Here is a 16,578-nt window from a genome sequence, read left to right on the forward strand (position 1 = left end):
CCAGATCTAGTATTTTATTTTATAGCATTTGAAATCATATGAAAATAATACTTCCAATTTTTATTATATTATCTCCCTCCCTTCCTGTCTTTGTAATGTGTTATTATAGATAATTATGAACTTACCGTAAAGTAGACAGGAGAATAGAACAAATCTCCTGATATCCATTACCTGGCTCCACCTAACTACCATCAACTCATGGCTATCCTGTTCCAGTCACTCTTGGCCCACCCCTTATTATTTTGTTGCAAATCCCAAATATATAGTTTCACTCCAAAATATTTCCCTGTGTATTTCAGAAATACAAAGATTCTCCTTTTAAAATGAGCATGATTAATGCTATTATTACATCTAAAAAATTAACAGTAATCTTTAATATCATCAGATAGCCAGTCAGGGTTTGCATTTCTAGTTGCATGCCCTTTCATGCCACTGTGCCTTTGCACATGCTGTTCTCTTTCCTCTGTATGCCTCCTCTGTCTTCCTTCACTGCCTACCTAAGTTTCATTTTCTTTTAATATTCAGCTAGTGTCAATGCTTCTAGGAAACTTTGTTTCTCTCATCAATTTAGGTGTCCCTTCAGTGTTACTATATAATCTATACAAACCTCCAACAGAATATTTACAAATTCAAAGTGTGTGTGTGTGTGTGTGTTTACCCCATACACAGATGGTGGATGGATGGATAAATGAATGAGTCCACTGGTTGGTTGGTTGGTCTAAGTTAATGAAAGGTTTTTACATATTCAAAATCCAATAACTTGATGAACTTAGAATAAAATCTAAAATTCTTGGCTCGTATGGCTTCTTATGATGTACCTACTGCCTACCCTAGAGTTTTCTCATACCATTTATTCTTTCATCCCATCTTGTTTTGGTCAAATTTGCCTTCCTTCAATACTTAGTATATGCTAAGTTCTTTTATGTCATAGAGGCTTTGAAAATATTCTTTATGCCTAAGACATTTTTTTAAACTCTCTAGCTGGAAGGCTTTGGATCTCCAAATCTAAATCTCCCTATTACAATCTCTCATTGTACTATTTTCCTTCCTTAAACTGACACAATTTATAACTATATGTTTAGTCAGTGATCAGTTTATTGTCTGACTTTTCGGTAAATGGAAACTCCATGTGGTCAGGGACTATGTCTGTTTTGTTTGCTATTTTCCCTAGTGTCCATCACAGTGTTTGTCCTATAGTGGAATTTATATTTATGTAATTTATGCATTTATATATACATTAATTTCTTTTTGAACATTTTAGATATTCAAGATGATGAAGTGGCAGAAACTGTTTACAGACATAGGAAGACACAGTTACCTTTGGAACTCACAGTGGAACTAACAGAAGAGACATTTAATGCGACAGTAGTGGCTTCTGATAGCATAGTGCTTTTCTACGCTGGTTGTGAGTATGAACCTTTAGAGGGGACGATATTACATATTAGAACATTTAAAGTTGGCGGATCATATTTTTGCGTTCTATATATTGCCTGTTGTAACAGCTATGTAATAGCTTTCATAGTTCCCAGGTAGACTGCACATATTGAACAATTTACTAACTTAGATAAATTATTGTGATTCCAGCTAATGATTTTAATATTTTAACAGTTCTTATGGATCTATAGGAAATATATTGCTTTTATCTTCAAATAATAGCCCTTCAACTATATTCCTTGCAGTATGAGTGCAGAAAATTAGTTGCATTTGGAATCTTCTTGAATGTTTGCATAATACTGAGGACTATATATTAGAATTTCTTATTAAGAAGTAACAATTTTGGGAAACCCCATCAATCTATATGTTTGTTAATATATAGATATGGATGGAGATATGCATGTTGCAATATCTGTTGAATTTTTTGTTTCAATGTAGGGCAGGCAGTATCCATGGCATTTCTGCAATCCTATATCGATTTGGCAATTAAATTGAAAGGTACTGTAATGTGGTATGCATGCTTATTTGATTCTGAGCTGTAGCTATTTGTAAAACCATATCATGCTAAAGATGAATAAAACCACGTAAGATTTCAAGTAATTATATTTGCATCTTTAACATTACATTAATGAACCATGAGTTTCAAAAATGCTCAGAAGCATTCGTCTTGGCTCTCTTCATAGAACTGTCTTCAGTAGAAAGTAGAGAGCCTATGTATTAAGTACTGGAGGTCACACAGTCAATCCAGTAATCTTTTTGGCTGAATTGATTCATGTATTGAGTGCCTACTCTGAATCAGTTACTATTAAATATTATTAAATAAATACTGAATACACTTAAAAATTTGACACATAAGACTCAGTCTCACAGTCTAATCAGCGATCCAAGATCTCAATATTCTTAAAGCTATACAGTTAGCTCCTCATGAACTAGGATATTTTTTATTTCAAATTTTTATTTAAATTCTAGTTAGTTAACATATATAGCAAAATTGGTTTCAGATGTAGAATTTAGTGACCCATCACCCACATACAACACTTAGTGCTCACCACAAGTGCCCTCCTAAATACCCACTATCCATCCAGTCCATCCTCTGCCCACCTCCCTTCATCAACCCCAGTTGCTCTCATAGTCAAGAGTCTTGCATGGTTTGCTTCCCTCTCTCTCCTTTTCTTTTCCTTTCCTTCCCCTGTGTTCATCTGTTTTCTTCCTTAAATTCCACAGATGAGTGAAATCAGATGGTAGTTTTCTTTCTACTGACTGACTTATCTGATTTAGCATTATACAATTTAGCTCTATATGATATTTCTTTTCTTTTTTCTTTTTTGTTTATTCATTTATTTTGAGAGAGAGAGAGTGTGTGTGTGTGTGAACAGGGGAATGGCAAAGAGAGAGGGAAAGAGAGAATCCCAAGCAGGCTCCACTCTGTTAATGCCGTGCCCAAAGCAGGGCTCGATCTCACAAATCGTGAGATTGCGACCTGAGCCAAAATCAAGAGTCAGATGCTTAATTGAGCCACCCAGGTGCCCCACAGGACCTTTCTTAATAGCCACAATCATTTAACTGTTCTATGAAACCTGATCCAGTGTTAGGCAAATAAGAATCCAAGGAATGGACTTGAACTCAATATATTTATGCCATCATCCCAGCAAAGACATAAGGAATATTGTTAGTAAGAAAGAGATAATGATGGAATCCAAGGAATGGACTTGAACTCAAAATATTTATGCCGTCATCCCAGCAAACACATAAGGAGTTTTGTTAGTAAGAAAGAGATAATGATGGAGGGCGCCTGGGTGGCTCAGTCGGTTGAGCGTCCGGCTTCGGCTCAGGTAATGATCTCACGGTAGGTTTGAGCCCCGCATCAGGCTCTGTGCTGACAGCTCAGAGCCTGGAGCCTGTTTCAGATTCTGTGTCTCCCTCTCTCTCTGCTCCTCCCCTGCTCGTGCTCTGTCTCTGTCTCTCTCTCTTTCAAAAATAAATAAACATTAAAAAATTTAAAAAAAAAGATGATGGATTAAGATAGTGTTTTGTAATCATTGAATGTATCATGCTTCATATCTGTAATATGATTTCTTCCTACTGTTTTTCTTGTAAATAAATAGAAGTTGTTCTAGTTAAACAGGCTTATTCTCATAGCTGTTATATGAATGTATTTAACATTTAGTTTTTTTGGGCACTAACCTACAGGCTCTTTTATTATTTAGTAAGTTCTTTATGAATAGGTAGCATGCCTTATGCTTAGCTCACTGGACTTGACATATTGCCTTACACTGTAGAATATTTGGTTTTTAATAATTGTTGAATAAATGCATAAACTAATATAGTAGAGTTTAGTGGAAAATATATACTAGTGTACAACTTATTTATATATTGGGGACTTTGTAAACTCAAGAAATTGCTTCCAGAAAGTCAGTCCTAAATATAACATGTTCTATATTAATAAAAACATCAGAGATTTAAAAAATCACTTTTGAACAATTTCTCCTCAGTTCATTTGTTAACCACATTTGATCCAACTTTTGATTATTTGAAGTAAAGATATTATTAAGTCTGTAGATATTGTGATTCCTAATCTTTTTTTAAAAAAAGCAAATCCTGTTACTCTCTTTCAGATTCTTCTTTATGGTTACAATCTATGGAAAGATTCAAGTTTCTTCTTTTAGGTTCTCCAGGCTCATTGGCAAAATATTAGAAGAGAGAAAATAAAAGGGGGGAAATATAAACCATATTGAAGTAATAATTAGATAATGTCCCTGAATAATAGAATTATCCCTCCATCCAGCCCATTTGTCAGATACTAAATGAAAATGGAAAAAGATTCCTTTACTTTCTTCTCTATTAATGATCAAATAAAGAGCCTACCTGATCTCTCAGTTCCAGGACTCTGAGTTGTATGTGTTTGTAGAATAAAAAGCAGATAACCAACCCAAGACGTGATTTCCTTTTTCATTTAGTACGTTCTTTGTAACAGTCCTTTTAGTAATTAGATATTGGACAAATGGAGTGTTTTAGAAGTTCAGGGGGCTTAATGTAGAGACATGTATAGGTAACTATAGTGTTTTATGTCTGCATTGAAGCCCATACTATAACTTTGTAAATTAGGAGAATATTTTAATACTTTGGGCATTTAGTCCTATAACCTTTCACATTAACTTTGTGGGGAAAAGCCACTTTTCATCTTAGTCGAAGATGATGAAGGATATTTTATCCTCAGTCACAAGGTGGCAGCAAATATCAAGTATTTATACTTACCTAGCCTCTAGCTTAGAGAACCTGTTTGGTTTTTTTTGTTTTGTTTTGTTTTTTCATTTAAATTGGGAACACTGTTTGAAATTCCTGCATTGATAAAGTATGGAGGATGTAATACTGCAGACATCTTAGAATATTAGACTGTTCTAGTTGAAACATGATTAAATATCGAAACCATTTTACTTAATTTTTAAAGTTTATTTATTTTGAGAGAGAGTGAGAATGTGCCAGTGTGGGAGGGGCAGAGAGAGAAGGAGAGAGAGAGAATCACAAGCAGGCTCTGCATTGACAGCGTTAAGTCCAACCCGGAGCTTGTACTCATGAACCACCTGGGCTGAAACCAAGACTCAGATGCTTAACCAGCTGAGCCACCCAGGTGCCCCTAAATATTGAAACCATTTTATAGGGAAAAAAATTAAAATTTTAAATTGATAACTTTAATATAAGTTAGCCTTATCACTTTTTTTTCCCCGTTTTATTCATTTTTCAGTTTTGAAGATAACATCAAAATTTTCAACTTGGGCTGCAGGGACAAAGGAATAATAACTTTTTTAGCAGTGATAGACCTGTTGAGAATGCCTATTGAAGGGAAAAAACTGCATTTGTAATAGTTCTATATTTCATACTTGGGTGGCATTATATAATACAGTACTCTGTATGAATAAGTATCACTAGATATTTGTTGACGAAATGATTAAAATAACAGATGAAAGAACTTTGTAGAGAAGTCATTTCGCAGATGTAATTTCAGAAGGAATAAGGATTTATTTTTGTTTATATGTTCATACAATATTCAGGTTTAATATACTTTAGTGTTAAAAATGAAATTTTGTTCATGAAGAAATATCAGGGTACATTCCACAAATTTTCACTGGGTACGTACTAAGTAACAGACATTGTGCTGTGCAGCAGGAGTATAGTGGTGAATAAGACAGACTGCACCCTGTATGAGTTATCAAACAGATAGCTAACAGGAGATCTGAAGTGATAAGTTATTGCATCTGAGTGGTATAATCTAGAATTATTTAAGATAAAAATTTTTAATATTTAAAATTTTTTGGTGACAAAATATTAAAATATTTCAGTTTACAACTTTAATTATATGGTGAGGTTATACCCTACATTAGGAAATATCCCAAATTGATAGTTTCCTTCTTTGATACAATATTAAGGTTTCCTTTTATTAGAATGTATTTTTTACTCTTAGTAGTTGAGTTGTGTGGTTCTTGTTTTATTTGGGTTTTGATCTCATTCTGCCTAACAATTTACATATTTTGGAGAACTTTACATATATTATTTACAGAACAAGTAAGAATCTGTATTTGTGATTCCACTATATGTTTTTTAGGCAGAAAATAAAGTATTTAGATAGGATGGGGTACCTGAAGCCTTATATGAGTCTCCTGTATGTCATTTATTCACACACTGTTTAGGTGTTTCATGTAGGAGGACTCCTCTAGATGTGAAAATCAGTGTTGAGTAAAACAACACTGTCCCTACTCTCAAGGAGCTCTCTTCGTAGAGACAGACATTAGTCATGTAACAACACAAATGAGTATGTAATTAATGAGACAAGGACAGGAGATGGTTCATAAGAGCAAAGGAAACTGATGCAGATTAGCGTGTCTGAGAAGGCTTTCTTGTAGTGATCATACATGCAGAGATCTGAAGGGATGAGAGAGACCTAATGGCAAAGGTTGGTAGGAGTTGGCTGATCCCAAAACAGATTCGAGTTTTGAAAAGATATCTATCTCTAGGTTCAGGGTAGAGACATAATCAGGTTCAGGGAGACAAAGTAAGAGCCTATTGTATTATGTAGGAGAAATGATGGCTGGAGTACAGTCAGTAATGAAAAATGGACAGATGTGAGAGGCAGTTGACCCTTGAATAAGGTGGGGATTAGGGATACCAACTCCCCCGCATTGTCAAAAATCCTCATGTAACTTTTGACTTCCCCCACACTTTACTAATAGCCTGCTGTTGGCTGGAAGCCTTGCTGATAACATAAAGAGTCAATTAACATATATTTTGTGTATTATGTGTATTATATACTGTATTCTTTCAGAAAGTAAGCTAGAGAAAAAAATGTTAAATTGTAAGAGAAAATACATTTATAGTACTGTACTGTATCAGAAAAAATCCACGTGTAAGTGAACCTGTGCATTCCAAACCCATGTTCAAAGGTCAAATTGTATTTTTTTTTTTTTTTACATTTATTTTTGAGAGACAGAGCACAAGCAGGGGAGGGGCAGAGAGAGAAGGAAAGAGAATCCGAAGCAGGCTCCAGGCTCCGAGCTGACAGCACAGAGCCTGATGCAGGGCTCGAACTCACAAACCATGAGATCATGACCTCAGCCGAAGTCGGATGCTCAACCGACTGAGCCACCCAGGCGCCCCAAGGTCAAATTGTATTTAAAGTTTAGGTGGTCTGTTTTCTTCTTAAATTCCACATGAGTGATATCATATGTTATTTGTCTTTCTCTGACTGACTTATTTCGCTGAGCATAATACTCCAGCTCCATCCACATCATTGCAAATGGCAAGATTTCATTCTTTTTAATGGCTGAGTAATATTCCACTGTGTGTGTGTGTGTGTGTGTGTGTGTGTGTGTGTGTGTGTGTGTATTTATATATACCACCTCTTCTTTATCCATTTATCAGTCGATGGACACTTGGGCTCTTTCCGTAATTTGGCTATTGTTGATAGTGCTGCTATAAACATCAGGGAGCATGTGTCTCTTCGAATTTCTACTTTTTATCCTTTGGGTAAATACTAGTAGTGCAATTGCTGGATGGTAAAGCAGTTCTATTTTTAACTTTTTAAGTGAGCAGTGGGTGTTGTATGCAAGTGATGAATCACTAAATTCCACACCTGAAACTAATATTACACTGCATGTCAACTAACTGGGATTTAAATAAAAACTTGAAACTCTAAAATAAAGTTTAGGTGATAAGATGGAAAAGACATGCTGATTGATTTGACTAGACATGGAAGTTTAGGAATGGAGTGACACTAAAGGTGATACTTTGTTTTCTGATTTGTGTAAGAATGGCAGCCTATAGGCAGGAAACCATAGACATATTGAATTTGAGGACGTTTCCATTCAAAGAGAAATACAGAAGGCAGTAGGGATACATGGGTCTAGAACTGTAAGGAAGAGGCTGGGTCAAAGATAAAAATATAGGATTCATTCTGTTGTTGATAATTACTGAGATTGTCTGGGAAGAGAGTGTATAACAAGAGAAGGCAACTTAAACTGAGCCTTGAGGAACTCCTATCTCTGCTGTCAGAAGAACATGCAAAAGGGACCAAAACAGAACAGCACAGGAGGTGGGGAAATAAGCCAGAAGGGGAAGGTGTTGCAAAACTCAGGGGAAGAGAGAGTCCTGCAGAAACAGTTCATGCTGATGAGAGGTTAAAATAAGAATGGACAATAAAAATATTGTCAAGTCTACCCAACTGAGTTTTCTACACTAATATTTATAAAATGTGCATTTTCATTTTATTTAGGCACATCCACTATGCTGCTTACTAGAGTGAACTGTGCAGATTGGTCTGATTTATGTACTAAGCAAAATGTTACTGAATTTCCAGTTGTAAAGATGTACAAGGAAGGCAAGCACCCAGTATCTTATGCTGGTATGTTAGGAACTGAAGATCTCCTAAAATTTATCCTGCTGTAAGTATTCACATTCTTCCTAAGACTTTAAAAATTTTAGGTCTATAAACCTTCTAATTCCCATGCTTTGTTGACATACTTTGAATAGGTTAAGGAGTAATGAATTGAGATAACAGGATAAACGGTGGGGAGAGCCTATCCACATCACTTCTGGGGAGATAGAAATTTTATTTTTATTTTTATTTTTTTTTTAGTAATGAACATTTATTTTTTTTTTTAATTTTTTTTTTTCAACGTTTATTTATTTTTGGGACAGAGAGAGACAGAGCATGAACGGGGGAGGGGCAGAGAGAGAGGGAGACACAGAATCGGAAACAGGCTCCAGGCTCTGAGCCATCAGCCCAAAGCCTGACGCGGGGCTCGAACTCACGGACCGCGAGATCGTGACCCGGCTGAAGTCGGACGCTTAACCGACTGCGCCACCCAGGCGCCCCAGATAGAAATTTTATTTAATGAGGGTGATTTTTTTTAAATTACAAGAGTATTTAATTGTCTTTGTTTTGTCAGATATTTATCGTGTGGAATGTAGTGTTTGCTAAGTTCAATATGTTTTATTTTTTATTTTTTGCAAGCTGAAAAGTGTCTTTAAAAATTAATTTTGAATGTAGTTATATATTCATCCAGCAACAGGATTTCATGCCCAGTGAACATAACATCTGTGCAGGAAGCAGAAGAATATTTAAGTGGGGAATTATATAAAGACCTGATCCCCTACTCTAGTGTGTCTGTGCTGGGACTATTTAGCCCAAACATGACCACAGGTGAGTAGAAGTGAACTTTTAAATTATGTAATAGTTAAAAACTTGCTTACTAGCTTTACTTTTAAAAAGGAATTAGTATCTTTTTAAATTATAGAGAACTCAAATTATAGAATTTTTAAAATGCAGAGAAATTTGAAGAAAAAATAAAAATCCAAAATTAGAGTTATTAAATTTTGATGTAATTCCTTCCCTCATTTTTCTTTGTACCTATCTTTGTACCTACCTTTCTTTGTACCTAAAGCATATTAATATGTTTTAATATAATTGGACTAGTACTGTGTATCTAGGTTAGTAACTTGCTGTTTTTATTTAATATTACATGGGTTCATCTTTTCCATGTGATTAGTATTCTTCAGAAACATTATGGCTGTATATTTGGATGAATATACTGTAATTTAACTATTTACCAACAAATAACACCTGTTGTTTTCCTTTTTTCTTTTTGCTGTGAAGAATATTTTTATTTATGCATCTTTGTGTGGAATTTAGACCATTTAATGGATAAATTGATAAATTGATAAATTCCCAAAAGGAGAATAACTATGTTTTCTATAAGCTGTGTGTTATATGTGTTATTCATTTTTAGAAATGGGTTTTTAGTGCTTGTCTAATGAATTACTATGAGATTTTTATGTATTAAGGTTGTTAAGTTCTTGTCATTTGTTTCAGTTATTTTCCCCCAGTTTGTTTAGTTTTTAGCTTTGTTTAATAATTTTATATTTAACAGTTTAAAATTTGTTTTCAAATCCATTGATTTTGATATTTCTTCCATTGATTTCAATTATAGAAAATCTCTATCATCTTTATCAGTTAGTATTCACCTGTATATTTTCTTTTTGCTTTAATTTATAATATTTTCTTACTCTATATTATCTTCCTTTGAATATTTTTTAAAATTGTGGTAAAATATACATAACATAATTTACCATCTTAACTATTTTTCAGCATATAGTTCACTAGTGACAAGTATATATACATTGCTGTACAACTAATCTCCAGAACTTTTTCATTTTGCAAAACTTAACTCTGTACCTATTAAACAACTCTACATTTCCCTGTTGGCCTAGTCCCTGGCAGCCTCCGTTCCACTTTGTATCTCTATGAATTTGACTACGCTGGGTACTTCCTGTAAGTGGAATCATACAGTATTTGTCTTTTATTGGCTGGCTTACTTAGCATGATGTCCTCAAGGTTCATCCATGTTGTATCATATGTCAGAATTTCCTTTCTTTTAAAGGCTGAATAATATTTCGTTGTATGTATATAGCACGTTTTACTTATCCATTCATCTGTTGATGGACACTTGGATTGTTTTTACCTCTTGGCTATTGTGCATAATGCTTCTGTGAACATGGGTGTTCAAATATATCTTCAGGACTCTGCTTTCAATTCTTTTAGATATATACCCAGAAGTGGAATTGCTGTGTCATATGATAGCCCTACTTTTAAATTTTTGAAGAACCACTATACTGTTTTCCCTAGTGGCTGTACCATTTTATATTCCCACCAATAGTATACAAGGGTTCTAATTTCTCCATATCCTCAGCAACACTTGTTATTTTCTGTTTGTTTGTTTGTTTGTTTGTTTGTTTGTTTGTTTTTGATAGTAACCATCCTAATGGGTGTTAGGTTTGATTTGATCATGGTTTTGATTTTCACTTTCCTAATAAGTAGTGATATTGAACATCTTTTTATGTCTTGTTGGCCGTTTGTATATCTTCTTTGGAGAAATGTCTGTTCAAGTCCTATGCCCATTTTTTAATCGGGTTATTGTTGTTGAGTTGTAGGAATTCTTTATATATTCTGGAAATTAACCCCTTATCATATATATGAATTGCATATATTTCTTTCTGTTCCATGGAATACCTTTCCACTTGTTGACTGTGTTCTTTGACCTTTTTTCTTTTTAAGTCTTTACCATTTAGATATTTTTTGTGCATGATATGAAGCTGGAGACAACTCTATTTTTGTCTAAATAGTTAATTATCTGTTTTCCCCTCTTTTTTTTTTTTATTCCACTGTCACCTTATTAAATCCATGTCTGTATGTGTGTATATATATCTGTTTAAATGTTTTCTCTTTTATTCACTTTTATCTCCCTAATATAATAGTTTTTTAATACGTGTTGAATATATAATTGGGTCAACTCTGGTTTGCCTTTTTTTGCCTGTTGACTCTTCCAGGTGAACTTCGGTCCTTCACACATAATTGTCTCAACTTATTTGTATGTCCGTTGCTTGTTTTATGCTTCACTATTATCTCTTTAGTTAGTTTAGTCTACATGGAATATGCTTTCAATTTCTTCTGTCATCTTTTTCTCTATATGGGCTTCTATAGTCTTGTATTGTAAACTCAGATTATCATTATTCTTGAACTTTTTTTTTTGCATTGTATATTTCTCTTCGAATTTTTTGCATTTTTCTAGCATTTTATTATGAAAAATTTCAAACTTACAGCAAAAGTTGAAAGATTTTATAGTGAACAGCCATATACCCATCATCTAGTTTCTAGTATTAGCATTTAACTTGTACTTGACTTAGCATGTGCCTGTGCATCTATCCATCCTTCTTCCATCCATCAATTACTTCATCTTATTTTTGATGCATTTCAAATGTTTTTTCTTTTTTTAAAAATTTTTTAAATGTTTTATTCATTTTCTGAGAGAGAGAGAGAGAGAGAGAGAGAGAGAGAGAGAGCAGGCAAGGGGCAGAGAGAGAGAGGGACACACAGAATCCAAAGCAGGCTCCACAGCCCGGAGCCTGACGTGGGGCTCAAACTCACGAAACAAGATCATGACCTGAGCCATAGTCAGAAGTTTAACTGACTGAGCCACCCAGGCGCCCCAAATTAATGTTTTTTTTTTTTCATTCAGCGTTGATACATTGCTGATAGCAATTAATTTTACCTTGTTAGTTTTACATAGATAGCATCATAGACTAGAGTGTTCTTTTGATATCACATCTTCTCTATTTTTAGACTATTTTTTTCTAGCTTCATAGGAATGTCCTACAATAAGTTTTAAAGGAAGTGTACACAGGGCATTCTTCCTAACTGGTAATATTGCTTAGAATGTTATTCTCTTGCTTTTGCATACGAATGGTTTCTTGACTAGGTAACAAAATCCTTAGTGGTGGTTTTTCTTTTTTCATCATGTTAGCTGTTGGCATTTATCTAACAAACCTGCCCCCTTACTTTTCTTTCATTTAAGATGAATTTCAAATTCTGAATAAAGTCTTTCAAGGATATTTTTATGGAAAGAATATCCCCATATCTAGCATCAAACTTACAGATAGTGGATACTATCTTCTATCTACTTATTAAGTTTGCTTTCTACAAGTTTCTGTCTAGTAATTTTTCCCCTCTACTTGGCCTTCACAATCTTTTAAAATAAAAGCCAACATAACTTACTAGAAAGAAATGATAAGAATATGAATGCGTGTTCTGTGACTTCCCATCTTAGAAGGCAAAATCCTAGAGGGGATAGCTTTTTCATTTGTATTTTTATGAAAAATTGTGAAATGAGGAAGTTTATTTTTTACTCCTGTATTTTTGCCTTTCTGATGTTTTTGCTTCCACCGTTGACTTTGTCTTCTGTCTACCTCTGGTGCCCTGAGGTTGTCATTTATTATTTACTCTGGGCCTCCTTCCAAAAAGGATTAAGGTCTTTAGATAATAAAAAGTACACATACAATAAAATCATTAAAACAAGAATAAGAGTTAAGCCATAAAAGAGTAGGGGATAATTATGTAAAATACTTTGAAAACACTGCAGTTGATCATAAAACTTAACCCTAAGTAATCTGGTATCAACTGGAAACAGAAAGATGAAATTTTTGCCAGCTAATCATCGTTATATGATAAATGGCAACATAAAAGTTAGGATGCTGACTCATCCACAGAGAAAACTTTTCCCTGATTGTAAATGCTGAGAGGGATTTTACATATATCTTTTATGTAAGAGATCAGCACAGGGAACAGTATACTTTATGATAATTTTGTACAAATGATAAGATTTACATATAATTGTCTCTCAACACAAGTCAAAGGTATAGTGTTAAAATATATAGAGATCGTTTTGCTGTGCCAGAATGATGTAATCTGGGGACAGTGCTTTTTTATTATTTCACTAGATTGATTGTTCTCAGACTTTTCAGTCAGGTATTCATCTCTTTTTTGTTGTTTTTGTTTTTTGCAGATGTCCAGGTGATAGTTACTGTACTTTCAATATCTATTGAATGAGAAAATGTGTAACAGTAAAAGGCTACTATGAATTCATTAACATTTTATGTACATTTGTATTTGACTCATAAATATAACTACTGACATTTACTGTGCAGTTATTTTATATCAGATACTGATTTATTGTTCATGTAGATTCTAATGATTTAAAAAATTTTTTTTTAATGTTTACTTATTTTTGAGACAGAGAGAGACAGAGCATGAGCAGGGGAGGGGCAGAGAGAGAGGGAGACACAGAATCTGAAACAGGCTCCAGGCTCCGAGCCGTCAGCACAGAGCCCGACGCGGGGCTCGAACTCACGAACTGTGAGATCATGACCTGAGCCGAAGTCGGACGCTTAACCGACTGAGCCACCCAGGCGCCCCGATTCTAATGATTTAAAGATTAATATAATGCGAATTCAATGAGGGCGAAAATGTCTCCTTTGTCCATTGTTGTATCTGCGAGGTCTCTCTCTGTTTTTTCCCTCTGTAATTAATAAGTATGTTGTGGGGATAGAATGTAAGACTTTGTAAACATCCTGTTTCTCATTATACTTTTGCACTCCAGTGTTAGAATCCATTGCTTGAAAGAGCTATCACTATGATGGTTGCCAGTGGAAAATTTCTAACTCCCTATTCCTTCTATATACATACTCAAATAGTTCTCCTGTAAGAGCTTTTCCTTCTAATTTGTTTTTCAGTATGGACACCTGAGTTCTTATTTTATTCAGTGGGTTATAATCAGTTACAATCATTCATTTGCTAACATCTCAGATTTGGTCAGTGGGAGCCCCTTCAATCTGACTCCTGTGTCCTTTTGACATGTCTCCATCATTCTTTCAGTATGTCCTTTTGGCACAAGATGTTCCCAGTTTCATTTGTGGGATCAGCCATTTCTCCAAGAGTCTAGGTTCCTTTTAGTGGGACATTGAATTCAGAAACCAAGATCTAGGGATTAGGAGTGCTTTTAGTTACTGGAGGGCTCTTGTTTCTCAACTCTTGTTGACAGAGCTAAAAAAATAAGTGTGTGTAGTAGTATGTGTATATATGTGTGTGTATAAATGTAACTATTCAATAACATGTGATAGTGGGAAAACAGTATTGCTAAACTACTGTATTTATTTTATGCAATTAAAACATGTTTATAGTTACACAACTAAATATTATAACTATTATTACATCCCAGATACATTTATTGTGATTTAAAAACCTTTTTATTTAGATTAACTGATTATTTTTTTTATACTTGGGGTTGCAGTATATTCTGACATATATGCTGTTTTCACCAAGGAGGAGAATATGCTTGGTTTTAAGTGTTCAGAGGATAACTGGCAGTCTGGTTTAGTAGAAGTGGATATGTTTCTACAGTCTTAAATGCTTCCATTATGAGCAAGTAAATTTATGAAGAGCCTTTTAAGAAACGTATTCATGAGTAGAGAGGCTTCTGTGTGAGGAAAGTACATGGAAATATTAGTGTAATTTTCCACTGTTCTTTACCGAAAAAGAAAAGAAGCTGAAACAGGTTCCATTATGTCATTGCTTTAGCTAATGATCATCAATTATTGACCAGAATTTAGCTCTGTTTTCTCTTAGAAATGAAAGTATAGGGACTCAGTTCTTTCCAGTTTTTTTCATATGAACCTTTTCTGCTTTGGTGTAACACAGGCTTTAGAAAATATTTTCTGTGATAGTAACAGTTTCTCATTAAATTCATGGTTATAAATAGCTCTGAATGCTGCCTACTGGCTGACTGTGCCACTTTAGTAAGTTGGCTTTCCTACAGTGTTTCTCAGTCTTGTGGAAAGTATGCATCCTTTTTAGAGAACATAACCTTGTGGTTACCTGATGGTAACAGTGCTGATGCTCACACCAGAGATATAGTCGTGACTGCTAAGGTACAGATCTTTTGGGTTCAGCATGTCCAGAGCACGAGGTGCTTTATGACTCAATTCTTCCATCATGAATTTTCTGTTTGAACTGCCATGAACCTTCCTTGTAGTGAGCTAAATTATCATCTGGTCTTCACTTGGCAAGAATACATCATTTATATAAGTTTTCCTCTGCTCTTTTCTCATTGGTCTGCAAGTATTTAATTCACAGTTGCTTCTTGGTTATAAGATAGTCATTAACATGAATCAGAATATACTATTACCTATGATACTGTATTCAGAATGCTATAGAAATAATAATTTTTAAATATCCTAACAAATGAGAAAAGACTGACGCATAAATTAATCAAGGTTCAAAAGTAACAAAAACACATTACAGAAAATACAGGAAATAAAAAAAGATACAAATCCCTCATAATTGCAGAATCCTAACACAGACATTATTAAAGGACTATAATTTCTAATCTTCTATTTTTTCTGTGCATATAGGTACTTTTAGATTTTGTAATGACAGTGCGCACATTATTTCACATATCTCCTTCTCTTTCCAAACTATATATAAGGCAACCAACTCTATTTACCCACATTAGAGTGTAAATTAAAAAGCAACAAATATTTATTCAGTAACTCTCTATGACTAGAGTGCTGTAAATCTGATAAATCACATTTACAGTACATTTGTTTAGGGAACCATAATTGCATTATATCAATTTACATTTCTATAGTAATCAAATGTCATAAAAAGAACACAGATTTTAGAACCACTAAGTTATATAAGATCTACCTGTAAATATTTATCTTTATAATTAATTTCTAATAAAGCACAATCATTTATAAATCTGTCCATCGGTTGAATAGCACACATAATTTTAAAGGTTTCAGATTTTTGTCTTGTCTATGTATTTATAGCAAAAGAAGATTTCACCAAAGCGGGAAACTACCTAAGAGGATGTGTTATCACTGGAATTTATTCTGAAGAAGATGTTTTGATACTGTAAGTTTATTGGTCTTCTAATTTTAGAGAGGAAGAAGTTTGCAAAATAATACATTTCTAGTTTTTACACAGTTGAAGGAAAATAGGGCAGCAATATAACTAACTTTGATTTTTAATTAAATGTTTAATTTCCTTGTAAGAAGATCTGGGCAGCAGCATCTGGCTATTTAGAATTCTTAGATACTCTTTTGCTTTAGGATAGAGTCCCTACAGGGGCAACCTTGGATTCATAATACTTTATCTTTCTATAAAAATTTTTCCGGTTTGGGTTCTATTATTTGCAACTTTGGTTCTCTGAAATTGTCATAGTTTTGGGGGGAATTTTACTTCTTCAAGTGTCCAGGTTT

At 34.1% G+C, this 16,578-nt stretch overlaps 1 protein-coding gene across 4 annotated transcripts in view; it reads left to right on the forward strand.

The window, feature by feature from the left end:
* The window catches only part of TXNDC16 (thioredoxin domain containing 16), a 144,649-nt gene that overhangs the window by 81,140 nt on the left and 46,931 nt on the right, over positions 1 to 16,578 (forward strand). For 3 of the 4 annotated variants that reach the window (XM_086709752.1, XM_086709755.1, XM_086709754.1), the window contains 5 exons: positions 1,262 to 1,405; positions 1,873 to 1,932; positions 8,198 to 8,366; positions 8,991 to 9,127; positions 16,147 to 16,231. In XM_086709752.1, coding sequence (XP_086565878.1) covers positions 1,262 to 1,405; positions 1,873 to 1,932; positions 8,198 to 8,366; positions 8,991 to 9,127; positions 16,147 to 16,231 — 595 coding nt within the window. The remainder of the gene's footprint in view (positions 1 to 1,261; positions 1,406 to 1,872; positions 1,933 to 8,197; positions 8,367 to 8,990; positions 9,128 to 16,146; positions 16,232 to 16,578) is intronic. The other variant, XM_086709753.1, reaches the window with a different exon arrangement.

Source organism: Puma concolor, chromosome B3 (assembly GCF_028749965.1).
Source record: "Puma concolor isolate L17-30 chromosome B3, mPumCon1.1.hap2, whole genome shotgun sequence".
Lineage (NCBI taxonomy): Eukaryota > Metazoa > Chordata > Mammalia > Carnivora > Felidae > Puma > Puma concolor.